At 33.5% G+C, this 16,263-nt stretch overlaps 1 protein-coding gene across 1 annotated transcript in view; it reads right to left on the reverse strand.

Annotated features, from left to right (window-relative positions):
- mgl (low-density lipoprotein receptor-related protein megalin) overlaps positions 1-16,263 on the reverse strand; it is an 890,817-nt gene that overhangs the window by 591,496 nt on the left and 283,058 nt on the right. Inside the window, exons 28-30 of the mRNA XM_090412774.1 lie at positions 15,176-15,378; positions 11,222-11,406; positions 6,116-6,344 (exon numbers count right to left, since the gene is read on the reverse strand). Of these exons, the coding sequence (XP_090268900.1) occupies positions 6,116-6,344; positions 11,222-11,406; positions 15,176-15,378 (617 nt within the window). The remainder of the gene's footprint in view (positions 1-6,115; positions 6,345-11,221; positions 11,407-15,175; positions 15,379-16,263) is intronic.

Raw genomic sequence — 16,263 nt, forward strand, 5'->3', positions numbered from 1 at the left:
AATGGGTGTCAGTTTAATGTCAAGAAATGTAAAGTTATGCATTTTGGGTTAATAGATTACAAGCTGTGTATCACATTGATAGCCCCTTACTCCAGGAATTGGATGAAGCTAGAGATTTAGGGATTGTGGTAGACAGAGTTAAAGTTTAGAGGACATATTGCTAAAGTTGCTAAGGTAGCCCATAAGATTGCTTGGCTATTGAAGAACACATTAACAAATAGAGATAAGGAAGTTGTTATTCCTCTTTATAAGGCCTTATAAACCCAAATTTAGATTACTGTGCTCAAGTTTGCTTCTCTGGGTCTTTGGGATGAGAATGTAGTGGAGAGGATCCAGAAGCAAGTGACCACGATGGTGAGTGGCCTGTGGAATGTTCCTATGAGGACAGATTGAAGGATAGATTGAAGTTGTTATTCCTCTCTATAAGGCCTTATACACCCACATCTAGATTACTGTGCTCAAGTTTGCTTCTCTGGGTTTCTTGGGGATGAGGACGTAGTAGAGAGGATCCAGAAGCGAATGACCAAGATGGTGATTGTGGAATGTTCCCTATGAGGATACATTGAAGGTCTGTGGATTGCAGAAGTCGGTGATATAATGATAGGAGGATATAATGGAAATGTTGCTTAAATGGTTTTATAGGATAGCTGTAGGAGAAATGTTTCAGCACTTGGCTAGAGGGATCAGAACAAGGGGTCATCCCTGGAAGTTGAATATTGGGGTGGTTAGTAAGGGTGTGAGGACTATATGTGAGAGTTTTGAGTGCGTGGAATGGGTGGCCAGAGTCAGTTGTGAGTGCTTTGTCTGTTAATGGGTTCAAGGAGAGGTATGATAGATTGTGTGGATAGATTGGGTCTCCTGCGATGATACTTCGGAGTCCATGAAAGTGCCCTTATAATAATAATAATAATAATAATTATTATTATTATTATTATTATTCTGTTGTGCATAATCAAAACCTTTCCTTATCTATATGAAAAGATGTAAAAAGTTGCATCTTTCTGGACCTGCAATGCTCTAAAATTCATTTTATAGAATGACTTTTCAATTGTTTCATTTTTTTTATCTTCTGTCCAGGCTGTACAAATGTTATAGATAGCTTCTTTAATTGTAAGGGACTTCCAAAATAAAAGAGGATTTTTTTTTTCCATAATAAAGTCCAACATTAAAGTTTTTTTCTATACAATCGTTTCATGATCTTAATCACACCTTGGTCCACTGTTTGAACTAGTGATGGTACTGAAAGTTTTTTCACTGGTTATACCATAAATTAAAGATGCCAAGAAATTATATGCTTGGTTTCATCCTTTATCCAAGTGTAATCAAAGTTTGCACATGAAGTCACTTGATGACTGGGCCACTTGTATATGGAGGCAAATGACTTCACATCAATTGCCTTAGGATCCCATAATGCAAAACACATATCCTTATGGGCATGTATAATGCTATGAATTATGGGAAGGGCCACTACCGAGACTGGTTTTGAACTTTATTGAGGTGAAAAGGTAAAGGGGTGCTCATCATATGCCTAGAGTAGTTAGTATGGGGTGCAAGAGCCTGATAGCATTAGTAGAAAGAAAAGACAGATAGATAGCATGAGTGATAGAGAAAAGGCCTCAGCTCATTTATTATTATTATTATTATGTGACACCTCCAGGGAGTCCAAAGACTCATTGAGGGAGAGTGTGCCAACAACATTGAATGATTGATTCCTTCCAACTACTAACCAAGCTCAGACTTGCTTAACTTTTTGCAAGCCATTAGTGGCAGTGGCTCTACCAATCGACCAACCTTTGCTGGCTTTTGTATCATCATATATCCAAAAGCTATCAGTTTTCATTTTTCACCAATCTCATGTAGATGAACAATGAAATGGCCAATTGAAACTAAAGCACAAAGATGACTGATCCCCATATCTTATCTGAGTTAACCACCTTGAGTTGGTCTTCTCTGCCTGGGTTTGCTCTCCAGTCATCCCTGCAATTGATCATAGACTACATTGAATTAAGAGAAAGGAACCATTTAAAAAACCTCTCATAGCAAAAATAGACAGAACTTTATTTCCCCTTGGTGAATATTGCATAATGTGGGTAGTCTACACCAGTGCTTCCCAAACTTCTGGATGTCAGGGCCCCCTTTGGAAAAATTCAAATATTTCATGCTCCCCCCTCGAAATAAAATCGTAATATAGACATATATTATTATAATATTTATTGCATTTATATTCAATACAAAACATACACAGCGAATAATTAGAAGAAACACACGTATAAACCACAGTGAAAATTATTTAATTGTAAATATTTCATCCTAAGTATCTTAGGACATCATCAGTACAGTATTTAAACAAAATTAAATAATTAATTTTTTAGACCAAAAAACAGACCGAACCTAAATCGCAACGACGTTCTTACTATTCCTAAAGTATGGGAAATTATCATACAAAACTGTGTTAAATAATTAACGTGTTTTTTTTTTTTTTTTGTACTACTTTAACACGTTATGCATGTTTTCATGAGATTTTATTGTAATCATGCGCCCTAACTGTATGTTATTCCTAATTTTGTTTAAATACTGTACTGATGATGTTCTAAGACACTTAGGATGAAATATTTACAATTAAATAATTTTTACTGTGGTTTATACATGTGTTTCTTCTAATTATGAATGCACCACAGGTTTCGTTATTTAAAAAAAAAAAAATACACAGCGAATATTGCAAAAATCAAATGCAAATATTACATTTTTAGCATTTTACATACACATTTGACATGGCACATTATCTCATATTTTTGTATAGACAGATATATTGTTATTGTGCATTTGCAGTACAAGCACATGAAACATAAAATGATTAGTAATAAAGAAAGAATTAAAAACATAAAAGAAGTTTAATAACAATTTAATGTGATGGATGTGTTTAAATACTGCTACACAAAAAGTCGATATCAGGTGAAATATTTGAAACTGCAATTCTTAGATTTCTTTTTTGAAATGAAACTTATACGAATCAGCATATATTTACTAATATTCATTAAGCGCCGAAATATGCAGGAAGCAAAATTTGTGAACCAACACCGATGTGTGATTTTTTTCATTAAAATATAAAAAATAACAAAAACGAAATAATAAATAATAAAAATTAAATGTTTCTTTTAAGATAAAAAAAAATCTACTTGGTTTTAAAACATTTTCAATTTGTTTTCATTATTTCACAGCCCCCTCAACAAAACCTATGCTCCCTTAGGGGGGGGGGGGCATAGGATCCAAACAAATTGAAAATGTTTTAAAACTAAGTAGTTTTTTTTATCTTAAAAGAAATGTTTAATTTTTATTATTTATTATTTCTTTTTTGTTATTTTTTATATTTTAAGGGGAAAAAATCACACATTGGTGTTGGTTCACAAATTTTGCTTCCTGCGTATTTCGGCACTTAATGAATATTCGTAAATATATGCTGATTCATATAAGTTTCATTTCAAAGAAGAAATCTAAGAATTGCAGTTTCAAATATTTCACCTGATATTGACTTTTTGTGTAGCAGTATATTTCATGTAGTACTATCATATCCTGTACACCCCTTGAGGGTACATGGCAGGAATTTGATGATGATGATGATGTGTAGCAGCATTTAAACACAGTTTGGGAAGTGCTGGTCAACACCACCTAGCCAAAAATTTGATATCTCCTAGAATGATTCTTTCTAAATACAAAAATCATCTGATTGAACTATAAAAACAATAAAATTTCTACAGTACAATATTATAAAGCATCTGGATGTCATATTGCTGGTATTCTGCTAAGGTCTATCTGCTATGTGCTGCATTCTCATTTTAAAATTTCTTTCTTCTACTTGTTTCTGCCTTTCCACTTCTATCTCTATTTTAATGTTTCTAATATGTTGCTACATTCTATACCATTGCATTAAGAGAACCAGCTTCTCTCTTTATACAGGTCTTTTAACTTTTTTCTTTTGAGGAAAGCCTGTTCCTTTCCCAATTCAATCATATTCTGTTTTACTGCTCATTTGAATTTTAACCACATATCCCAGTTCCAGGTAACATTATTGCAATCTGAACAGAGGATCTGAAATTTGGTTGAAAAGATTGACAGAAAATTTGGTGGAAGTTTCCATGGTCCAGAATTGATCTCTACTTGTTCCATGCAACAGAATTTAAGTATAACTGGATTATGATCTGACATGTTGATGTCAAGATAAGTTATCTGAGTTATCCTATTTCTAAGGGAAGAAGAGATGTAAATTCTATCAAGACAGGTACAAATACCTTGCTTCATGTATGTGTAAACCTGGAGATTAGGATTGCAAATCCTACATATGTCTGCTAGCTGAGCACTGTCACGGAATGTCTTTAACACTGCATATCACACTTTTCCACTACTGGAATGTCCTCCTATGTTGTCTAATGTGGGATTTTCAATACAATTCCAGTCTCCAGCTGCTATGATGATGCAGTTGGTACCATATAAATACTGCTCCAATTCCTAGAAGAATTTTTGTCTAACTATTCCATTACATGGAGCATAAACATTTATGCTCCATGCAAATGGAATGATCTGCATATAGATACCACCCCTTTTGCATCCCTTTGGGTATTACAGAATGACAAAAAGAAAGGGGGAGCAAGAATAAGAACTCTTACTCCAACCCTGTTAAATCCTTCCAAAGCTCCAATAAGAAAGAAGTGGATATCTATATATTAAAGTTATTATAACTTTATATCTGCAGAAGTATGTTTCTCTGAGAAACAAAAACCTGATATTATGGCACAGCATAAGTGTCTAAATAGTTTCTTGTTTATTTTGCCTGTGGAATCCCCTATACATTTAATGAGTCAGTGGTAAGTCTTTAATTTCTAGATTTTGGATGAACTGGATGAGGTCTTCAATCTGTGAAGTACCAATTATGTAGCCTGCTTCTTGTAAACTGTTTTCTAGCTTTTTACACTTCCTTTCCATTATTTCAATTTCATGCCTATCGTTTTGATTTAGAAGCTAGTTATTTTCTTTTCATGTATATGATTATCATACTGAGAAAACTTCGAATCAGTAACCTTTATTATTTTTTCTTTAATTGTATCTCTTGCTTTCCCTTTATTCGAATAAGATGGTTCTTCGTAGTCCATAAACTCTTTTGAGCCTGAAGAGTCTTCATTTAATGATCTGCAACCTTCTCCATCTTTACATTTTTTATTACTTCTTTTCCTTTTAGATATAGTTCCTTTTTTAACACATCTTTTACTTTCTTTTGTTTATCCTCAATTTTTTTTTATTAATTCATCTTTCCTTTTTGATGATCTTGTCACATATTAAGTTCTCTCAGTTGCCTTACTTGCTTTGTGTTTCTTCTCCAGTTTCTACTTGCTTTTCTATTTCTTCTCCAGTTTCTACTTGCTTTTCTGTTTCTTCTGCAGTTTCTACTTGGTTTTCTGTTTTTTCTCCAGTTTCTACTTGTAGAACAGTTTCATGTGTTTGCATTTTGCCTTGTATCTGTTCAGTTGTTATACTAAGGTCATTATTGATAATTTCAACTGATGTTGTTACATCCATATTTGACTGGGAAAGTGGCTCTTGTATATATAAGCTTTATATATTCAATAAGAGCCTCCATAGCTCAGTCAGTATAGATGGAGCCTTTTGGTCAGAAAGAACCAGGTTCAATTCCTGTCCTTTATCTGGTCTCTTTCGAATAAAGGTCAGTTAGCTGATCTCATAGAAGGCTTTTTCTCCTGGAAACTTGGGTTTTTTGTCCCTCAAAACAAACAACCAGCCAGCAGAACACACACACAGGATTATTAGCAGTAAACTACAAGAATACTTGGAAGCATAGGATGTAACCACCTTATCCTCATATTATGGTTAGGAAATCCAAGGATACTTGGAAGTCTATGGGCACTTAAGTGCCTGTTGTTAAAGCCACTCATGGTTGGATATATCAATAAAATTAATTTACACACACACACACACACACACACACACACACACACACACACACACACACACACACACACACACAGTCACAGCATTCCAGATAAACAATGAAATCTCCAATACTAAAATACCAAAACAAATAGTGCAAATAAAATAAATAACTTACATGATTGTGAGCCAAAACCTGATGCCTTCCAGAGCCATCATAATTACAGAAATCTATGTAATCCAGTTTACTATCAGCAAAGTATACTCTTCTGTTTGGAATATCAACTGTTAATCCATTTGGCCAGTATATTTTTGTGTGAACAATTACATGTCGCATTGTACCATCCAGACCAACACTTTCTAAGCGAGGATTTTCACCCCAGTCTGTCCAGAAGAGAAGACGAGCCCTGTTTAAATCAGGAATAACATATATGATTTAGAAGTAAGCATGTATAACAAATTTTAAATCAAACTTACCTAACATTACTTATTATTAAACCAAATAAAAAGTATCCTTTCCTTCATTAGAGTCATGTGCAATGTTCAACATTCATTACAAAAATTTATGGAAACCACTACTACTGTAGAAATTACTACTCTAAATAATAATTTTAATATTTGCCTCCTTATGCTTCAAATAAAAGTGTTATTACTCACTTGAGATAGTCTTCTTAGCTTTTTAATAATAAAAGACAAGACAAGATAATAAAAGACACTCTTCTCTTTTTCAATTATAATTAAAATTATAAATTGTTATTATTACTATTATTACATGACACCTCCAAGGACATATCACAGTAGGCACTCCACTCCACACAACCAACCAACCCCACTCCTTATTCTACATTCTATACACAGCAGCATTAGCCATTGTCAACACCAAATTCAATCTTTGGTCCAAAAGTGAAATTTTTTTTTTTTTATCTGTAAATTGCATGAATTCTTTGGTCTATTTGCCTGTATGCAAGATGAAAACCTGAGTTTCCTGGAGAAAAGACATGCTGCCTCTATGTATGTATGTCTGTATGTATGGCTAACTTCAAAGATCCTTCAACTAAAAAAAAAAAAATCCTCTCATCTTTTTCTCCACCATCTCCACTACATAACACTCTCATTCTACACACATAACAGCATTAATCACTATTTCCACTGCTTAATTCTAATTTGTCCATCAACTTGGACAGTGGTCATGTTCTTTTAAGGAGTGCAAGCTAAAGTAATTCCAATGCCAAAGAATGTATTCTTGTAAGCTTTCTGGCCAAATTTCTGAAACTTCAACAGTTTCTACAAATATTTGGCTTCAAAATAATTTGGGATCTTTAATATCCACTATTTCTATATAATAAAAAATGTTTCTAGTTGGGGACATAAACAGCAGAAAAAGAAATGAATCTTAGGCATATAAAAAGTTTGGGGAAAATCTAGAGAAAACAGCCAAACTAATACTAATGGTAAATACAGTGTCTGCCTGATTCCTGTTCAGAACATGGACTAGACATTGCAAACACAATGTTTCAATGCAAAGATTTGTATAAATTCAAAAGAGAGAGCATACAAGATATAAAAATTCATGTTGACTATATTATTATTGTCACATTTTTAGACTAGTTTGGGATACAAGACTACACATGAAATTTAAAACAGTAAGTAATCACTGTTTAGTTTTGAGCATAATAAGAATTAATATCTTATTGAAAAGAAAAATATGTAAGAAAATTTTAAAATGAATCACAGATGAGCAGTTTCCAAGATGAACTCAAATAAATACATATTACTAAAGGAAAAAAATAAAGTCCAAAAACAAGAAACAGATGTTGGATTATTAACAGTAAACTATAAAGAAAACATTGATTGATTCAGACAGGATGGTATATAATGAAGTTGTTTGCAAAGATTAAAATATCCAATCTTCAAGGTGGACAGTCCTGAAAAAAGAAAAAAAATTCATATAATAAAAAGATACTAGCAACTAAGTCAGTAGGTACCCTGAGATGATATAGAAAACTATGTATTAAAAAAAAAAAAAAACAGAAGACATGCAGAGAATTTGATAAGAAAGTAGATGATATACATATGAAGGAGACAAAATGCAGGCTATCAAAAAGCTTAGAAATGAGGAAGTAGAAAAACCATCATAAAAGAACCAGAATCAGAGATGATAAAGATAAGTTAAAATTTGAAAATAAAGATATTCTGGTCATTTGAATAATTAATTTTGAAAGACTGTTAAATAAGAGGCAGATGAACAAGAAATTTGAGCAAGAAATTTTCAAATATGGAAGTATAAATGTTTTTATTATTATTATTATTATCATCATTCAGGCCTCCATGGAATCAAAAGACTCATCGCAGGAGGTCCTTCCTAGGAAACACAAAGTCTATCAAGACTCATCATGGGAGGTCCCTCTTAGGAAACAAAGTCTCCTTAAACTCATTGTCTGTTCTCGCTCTCACCACTCCATCAGGCAATGCATTCCATTCAACCACCCTCCATGCAAAGAAACCACTCCTCACCGTCTTGCTCACAGTTTCCTTTCGTAACTTCCAGGATGGCCCCTTGTCATCACTCCTTCCCGCTGTTCAACTAAGCGAAAGAACTCCCCAGTGTCAACCCTGTAACCACCTCTCAACAGTTTAAAAGTCTCAATCATATCACCTCTCCTTCTTCTAGCCACCAAACTCTGCAGTCCACAATCCCTCAGCCGATCCTCATAACTATCATTGTACAGTCCTGAAACCATCTTTGTTATCCACCTTTGTACCCTTTCCACAGTTAATTTATCCCCTTTAAATCCTAGATACCAAATCTGTGAACAACAGTCTAAGTGTGGTCTGATCAGTCTTATATAACGGAATGATAACGCTTTTATCTCTGCTGGTCATTGTCCTTCTCGTTATTGCAGCAATCCTCTGTGTTACCTTCACCACCTTTGCAATATGTCGCCTAAATTTCAGATTTATAAGGATTGGAATACATAATTCTAAAGGCCTGGTCAGAAGATTGAATTCTAGATGACTGGAACAAAATCCATCAATAAAAAGAAAAAAAGAAAGAAAAAAGAATGCGAGAACAACTGAGTGTAATTTTCTTCATAAAAGTTCCAAAGTAAGGTTCATGCAAGCTATACATGACAGGAGGTAAACAAAAATTGTGAAACAGAATCTCAGGAAGAACAAATTGGGTTCAGATCAAATAGGAATTGTCAGGATCAGAATGTTATTTTATCATAAAGAGACAAATCACAGGAATATAATAATAATCTGTATTTATGAAAAGAAAGGTTTTTCAAAACATAGCAATTACATCACTGAATCAAACAATTAGAATAATCAAAGAAAATGTGTTGAATGATTTGCAATTCTAATTTATTGCATAGAAAATAATTATTACCAAATATGAATTAGCATAATCTAAATCTACATACTTTGTAGATTATATAATATTGTAAACACATAAATATGTAATATAAATTATAAAAAAAATGTTATTCGAAAAAGTTCAGAAAATTAGAATAATTTTAACGTGGTTCAAAATATCAGAATATTCTAAATTTTTTTCAATTGGTTTTGAGGAGAGCTTAGAAATAGCATACATTTCAGTAGCCATGAAACTGGCTTGTGAGGAATTGCTTGTACATGGATTTCAGTTAATCATTTGCTAAACTGGGTTGAACGATTGACATATCAAAAGCTAATCAGTTTCATAAGGTGTCTCTACACAAAGGAGGCCAAACTCAACACTATTATGCTGCCTCTGGTTCATGGGTTGCTGTAACATACTACTAGTAAGTACAAGTGTGTCATGATGGATTAAGGAATATCAGACTTTATGTAGAGTCATTCCTTGTCACATTGTAGAGGATGATTCAAAGAACACTCGAGTAAAAATGGTAATCAATATGGAGCATTTCAGTTGTTTGTTGCCATTCTACTTGGTGTTTTGTTTCCATTATATGTGCTGCCAGGCTTTATTTGTGCTTTCTTTCATTCTCTATCTTTGAAGTGTTCCAATCAGCATATCTCATCAGATCTGCCAATCTGTAGACCACAGTTGCAACTGATCTTGTAGATAACTCATTTTTTTGAGTGGTGGATGTGGAGGTTTATAAGGTTTCAGATTTTCAGAGATTTTGTTGAGTGGGTAGAAAGTGACTGTTAAGTTTTGTTGGCAAAGCAATCTTTATATTTTATCTTTGATTGACTGTATATATGGAAGAATCATTGTTCTTTATAGTCTTTTTTTTTCTGATTGTTTTGGAGGTTGAAATAGAATTTCTTTTTACTAATTTTGACAGTTATAGCCAGTTTTGGAAAGACAGAATTAAGATACTCTAAGCTCTTGGGTTTCTTTTATCTATGTTGGTGGAAATTCTGCAGGCTCTATCATGTAAGGAATGAATGACATATCCACTCTCAAACCAACCGGTCATGGGTTTGAATCCTACAATGGGAATGGATAATTGTGATTGTCTTTAGGTGTGAGATGAATTTCACCACCCAGTGTGAAACCACTGCCCCCCACTTACTGGAGGCCATAAATTATATATAAAAAAAATGATAAAAATAGAAAAAAAAAATCCTTAGTCCACCAACCCACAGTACAAATGTACTATATGCTCACATGGGTGGGAACTTACATTAAAAAGAAAAAAAAATGATAGCTATAATGTAGTCATATTCTTTCTGGAATAAGAATATAGCATCTTTGGATGTTTGGGGGGAGAGAGCATGTTAACTTTAGAAAGTTAATATACCCAGGATTTTATCCACTCACAATTCATGCATTTATGTTCCTTATTCCATTATTACAATCAACTCTCATTATAGAAAATCCACAGGCATTATAGGAATGGCTTTTTATAGTTTGCTAAAGTGAAATTTATTATAACATAAAATGGAACTAGGGGAATTTTGTTGGGAATTTTCAATAGTTTTTTATAGTCAATGAGTTTGCTATATTGATATTGCTATAGTGAGAATCAATCATGTATTATTTATTTATCATATAGAACAAAAATCAGTTCATATTTAAAAGAACTATTTTTTTTTTCCTGTAGTAAAATCCTTAATTCCAGCATTTAAATTTCAACTGCAAAAAAAGTTAATACTCAATTTAAAAAAAAAAAAATTTTTGTCTGCAAACTTCTGATGTTTTTTTTTTTTTTTCTGGGCTGATCTAATAAGACACTGTATAATAGCAAAAAGTCAGATATTACACATTGCAATTTTTTTAAACAATATATATACTGTATAAGGTAATAATTAGATTATAATCACCAATTACCCTTCCTGTGGATCGAGGGCTAACCCTCTTGGCTGGCTTATATTTTCATTCAGAAGAACAATGTGGTGTTCGCCATTTAAAGTGGAAACTTCCAAAGTTTTTAGTCTTGAATCTACCCAATATAGATTTTTTCCTACCCAGTCAACAGCTAAGCCTTCCACTAAGTCTAAACCACTGTCAATTACCTGAAAATAAAATCAGTATTCTGTCAAGTCATTTATTACTTCCACAATATGAATGCCATAAAGTACACCATTGCAAACTTTCCACTATATATATATATATTATGGTCCATTTAAATGAGTTCAGTATAACAAAAGTTAACTATACAGATGTATGCAAAACTAGTTCAGAAAAGAAAGCATCGTTTTTTGTTTTACTGCTTAAATTCACTGAAAAATGATTTGAAAACTATTGTTTAACATCTTATTTGTTAATTAATCAGCATTCTTATCTTTTCATTATGACATTACTTGTTGCAATAAGGATTGCCATCCTAATGTCTACAAATTGTGTCGCCAGTGTTGTGAATGAACGTAAAAGTAGATTTCAGCTGTGTTAAAAAAAAGTGTTTTTAATTAGTGTATACCAAGACTTTTTATCGCAAATTGTGCTGCATTTTTTTAGTTTGGATAAAAGTGTCCTTCAGTGATGTTGCTGAAATTTTTTGTTGTTTATATTGTGTTTTGCTAGTTATTTGATTGTACTGCTTCAGCTTCTGAAGATGGTGTCCATAAAGAAATGTACATCAGCAGCACAGAAGGCTTCTGTATGAAAGTCTGGCTCTGTGTTTAATTTTTCACAGTGGATGCATTGCGAAACTGCTATATGTACACAGCAAAAAATGTGAAAGATTTGTGGAGTGGTTGGGTAAATGAGAAGAAGGAAAGCATTAATGTATGTGAAAAGTGTCTTGAGAGATTAGAGCGATTAGAAATGGGAGCAAATGTGGGGATAGTAGAAGGGCTTAATCAGGAGTTAGTGAAAATGAAAAGTAAAATGAAACATCTTGAAGAGGATATTAAACTTCTTTAGATGTTTAATATCCTCTTCAAGATGTTTCATTTTACTTTTCATTTGGCTGAGAACGGTCAGTGAGTTTAAAGAGTGGTATGATAGACTTTGTGTTTCTCAGGGGGGGGGGGGGACCTCCCCTCAGTGAGTCTTGACAGACTTTGTCTTAGGATGAGTCTTTTGACTCCTTGGAGGCCTGAATAATTATAATAATAATAATAATAATAATAATGAAAAGGAGGAAGTCAATATTATGAAGAAAGGGTCAAAAGATAGTCATATATCAGTGTATGAGGACTCGATCATTAGAGGTGTGATTACTGATTACTAATAAAGTGCAGAAAACATGCTTTCCTGGTGGAACAATGAAGCAATTAACTAATGTATTGCAGAAAAGGAAATACTGGGCATCAAAATTAGTGGTAGTCATGGACACAAATGACTCAGTTGGGGAGAAAAAGAATGTAGATAGGAACTTGAGGAAGTTGTTGCAGCAGGTAAAGAAGAATAGTGTTCTTGGGACAGTCATAGGTGTGTTGCCCAGATATGGCAACAGTGAATTGAGGAGAGTAGAGATAATGAATAGTAAGATGGCTGAGTTGTATGAGACAAAGGGGATTCAATTTGTAAATCTGTGGAGTGAATTTGAAGGGAAGATGGTATAAAGCTGATGGATTATATTTGAATGGGTTTGGTGTTGGGTATTTAGAAAGTCTATAGTTTTCTGAGAAGGCACAGAGCCCAGAAGTTAATATAGCAAATGATCAGAGTCTACCTGTGAAACAAGATAGCACAAATCAACAGATTTGTGTTTACACACAATTATGTATGACTCAACAGAGCTGAGTTTGTTGCATCGATTGAGATAGTATGTCCAAAAATAATTGGAATAAGTGAAACTTGGTTGGCTGAGGAGGATGTGATATCGGAAATAGAAATAGAAGGATATATAATTTTCCGGAAGGACATAGATGTGAAAAGAGGAGGAGGAGTGCTGTTAATGACTGCAGAGGAATTATGTCTGCAAAGAGTGGAGTTGATGGTACATGCACAGATTTTGAATTTGTGTGGTGCAAAGTTGAAATAAACAAGTTAGTATATCTGATAGAATGCTGTTATAGAACAGGGAATGCAGAGAATACTGATTGTGAAATGTTAGACAAATTAGTTGGGCATATAAAAAGAAGACGATCCTGATGGGAGACTTTAATTACAGGAATATAGACTGGACGGAAGAGATAGTGTATGGAAACAAGGAGAGGGAGTTTGTGGAATTTCTGAAAGATGAGTATCTTAAGCAGCATATGACTGAAGCAACTAGAGGCTTTAATGTTTTGGATTTGGTGATAACTTCACAAGTTGTTAATGAAGTGTTGACACTGCTGCCAGTTGGTGAGAGTGATCATGAGGTACTTGTTTAGGAAGTGATGAAACAAGAAAAGGTCACTGCCAAAAATGGATACATATGGATGTATAAAGCAGGTGATTATAGGAACCATGGACTAGACTACCTTCACTTCTGCTTTTTCATGAGTACCTGAATCATCAACACCCTAACATAAAATTCACCTATGAATTAGAATCTAATGGTTCACTCCCATTTCTGGACCTTCTACTAACTAAGGAATCGAGTAAATTAAAAGTCTCTATATTTCGAAAGCCTACACATACTGATACATATCTACATGCTTCATCCCATCATTATAGACCCTCAAAAATTGGGTATCATTTCCACACTAGGAGTAAGAGTCTGCCAACTCATCACTGAAAAGGATGAACTAGCCAAATAACTTCAATATTTAAGAAACACTTTCCTTCAAAATGACTAGTGAGCACACCATCTCCAGACTACTCAACCAACATGAGACCAGAGAAATTTCTAATGAAGAAGAAAACAGAGGATTCATCACACTCCCATATATTAGCTCTGTTTCCATAAAACTAGCAAAAATACTTGAGGAATATAAAATCAATGCAGCATTTACCTCCTTTATCAAGATGAGATCACTACTAAGGTCAGCAAAACCTCGACATAGCCCACTTCAATATCCGGGTGTTTATCAGCTGTGGTGCAGCTGCTGGTCATCTAACTATGGACAGATAGAAAAATCAATTGAAGAACATGTTCAAGATATCGAATACCATAGAAATGACGCCTCAGCTTTGTCATCACATATGCTCTTCGGCTGACCCACAAGACGCTTTACAAATGAGACATCAAGATTTATGAGACATTAACACAGACATTTTCCTCAGTCATCACTACCACAGGCTGACCATCATGAGGATCATCTTTGTTTGCTGTCTTTTCCTAGGAGAAATTGTTTAGCCCATTCCTTCACAGTGAAATATGAATGATAAGCTTCCTCATAAACACCATTTTTTTTTTTTTGTTTTATAGCACTTGGAGAAAGCCCTTCTTTGGTGAAAAACTTTACCACCATGAGGTACTCAATTTTTAACATTACAGACACTTAGTGTGCCACATGTTAGTCAAACGAATGCCTCCAACTGAATGACACAGGCAGAGAGTTGAAACTGGTACACTAAACCCCTAAGTGTATTTAGTTTCAATAAGTACACTAAGATGGTGCAATCTGTCATTTCTGTCACCAATTTAAAATTGGCACGAATTTTGTATGTCAGGCCAGAAAATTTTGGAACATACCTCATAGTAGCCATAATACCCTTTGGTTGGAACAACCTAAGTTTGAATTCTCTAGGACAGGAACATTTATAAGCATTCTAGAACTAAAAGTTTGTTAGTTTGTCTCATATGAAAATAGCAGAGAGGATTTTTACCTCTTGTAAAATAAACTAAGTGCTTTATGGCCATAACATGCCTAATATGTAATAAAGGAAGATGGATTGAGAAAAAGCATTCAATGGGGGGGGGGGATATAATGGAGAAAAATTTATAAAAATTCAAATAGTACTTACTGTTTCTGGTTGCCCATCTTTCACTAGACGAAATATTTTTTTTAGTAACATATCTGACCAATAAATTGTGCCTGAAGCCATATCTGATGCAGTTGCCACTACATTCTCCACCTTTACTGGAACTCTCTCTAATGTTGTAGTGTTCAGATTGGCAATTAATATTGACCGTCGATTTGAGATAACAAGGTAGGCATCTGTCCAGTCTTTTTATGTTTTGTTGTTATTAAAAAAAAGATATATAAATGAATTAAATAAAGCAGTGTAATAGAAAAACATACAAATACACACATATATATAGATATAGTAATTTCAGTAATTTGGCAATCCCACATTCTAAATAGTAGGACAGAAAATAATAATAATAATAATAAATGCTAACAACAATTAAATATATTTCTTAAGTTATAGTCATTTAAAGTTAACTGATTAGAAATTTAACCCAAGATCATAATTAATGAGAAATGCACGTGATAATCACATTTATGGGAAAAAAATAATAATAAAATTAGTAAGTCTCGAGTAACTTTTCTCCCCATTGCTACATGCAGTTAATAAAGGGAAAGTATTTTGTTTACATTCCTAGCTATAATAATGAACAAGAGTGAAATACAAAATATAAGGTTATGAAGATACAGTATTAAATTGTACTTTTAAAAGAAAAACAATTATTTATAAAATTGCAAAAGGAATATTTAAAATTGTTGCATCAAACCATAGCTTTGCCTCATGTTAGTACAATCAAAAACAGTTCGGGCTTTCGTTGGGATACCCCCTATGAGAGCATCAGGTGAATGCTTTGATATTTAACTTCCCTACCAGTCGAGGTGGATGAAATAGCTAGACCACCCCTAGCTTTTTTGTTGTTCAAAACTTCATCGGCATTCTACCTTTTATCATGTAATTACCCTCCTACACCGTTAATCCCTTAACTGTGATTTTAGAGCCATTAGTGGATTAATTGTGGTGGAGCAACCTTTGTGTTACTTGGAATTTCCTTTACTGTCCTACTATATTTGACCTTTTTCTAGTGCACAATTTATTTATTGTGTTTCTTCCCAAAAATAAAATCGAATTTCACATGTGCAAAA

This window comes from Typopeltis vanoorti, chromosome 23 (assembly GCF_054136105.1).
Source record: "Typopeltis vanoorti isolate ZY-2024b chromosome 23, IOZ_Tvanoo_1.0, whole genome shotgun sequence".
In the NCBI taxonomy this organism is placed as follows: Eukaryota; Metazoa; Arthropoda; class Arachnida; order Uropygi; family Thelyphonidae; genus Typopeltis; species Typopeltis vanoorti.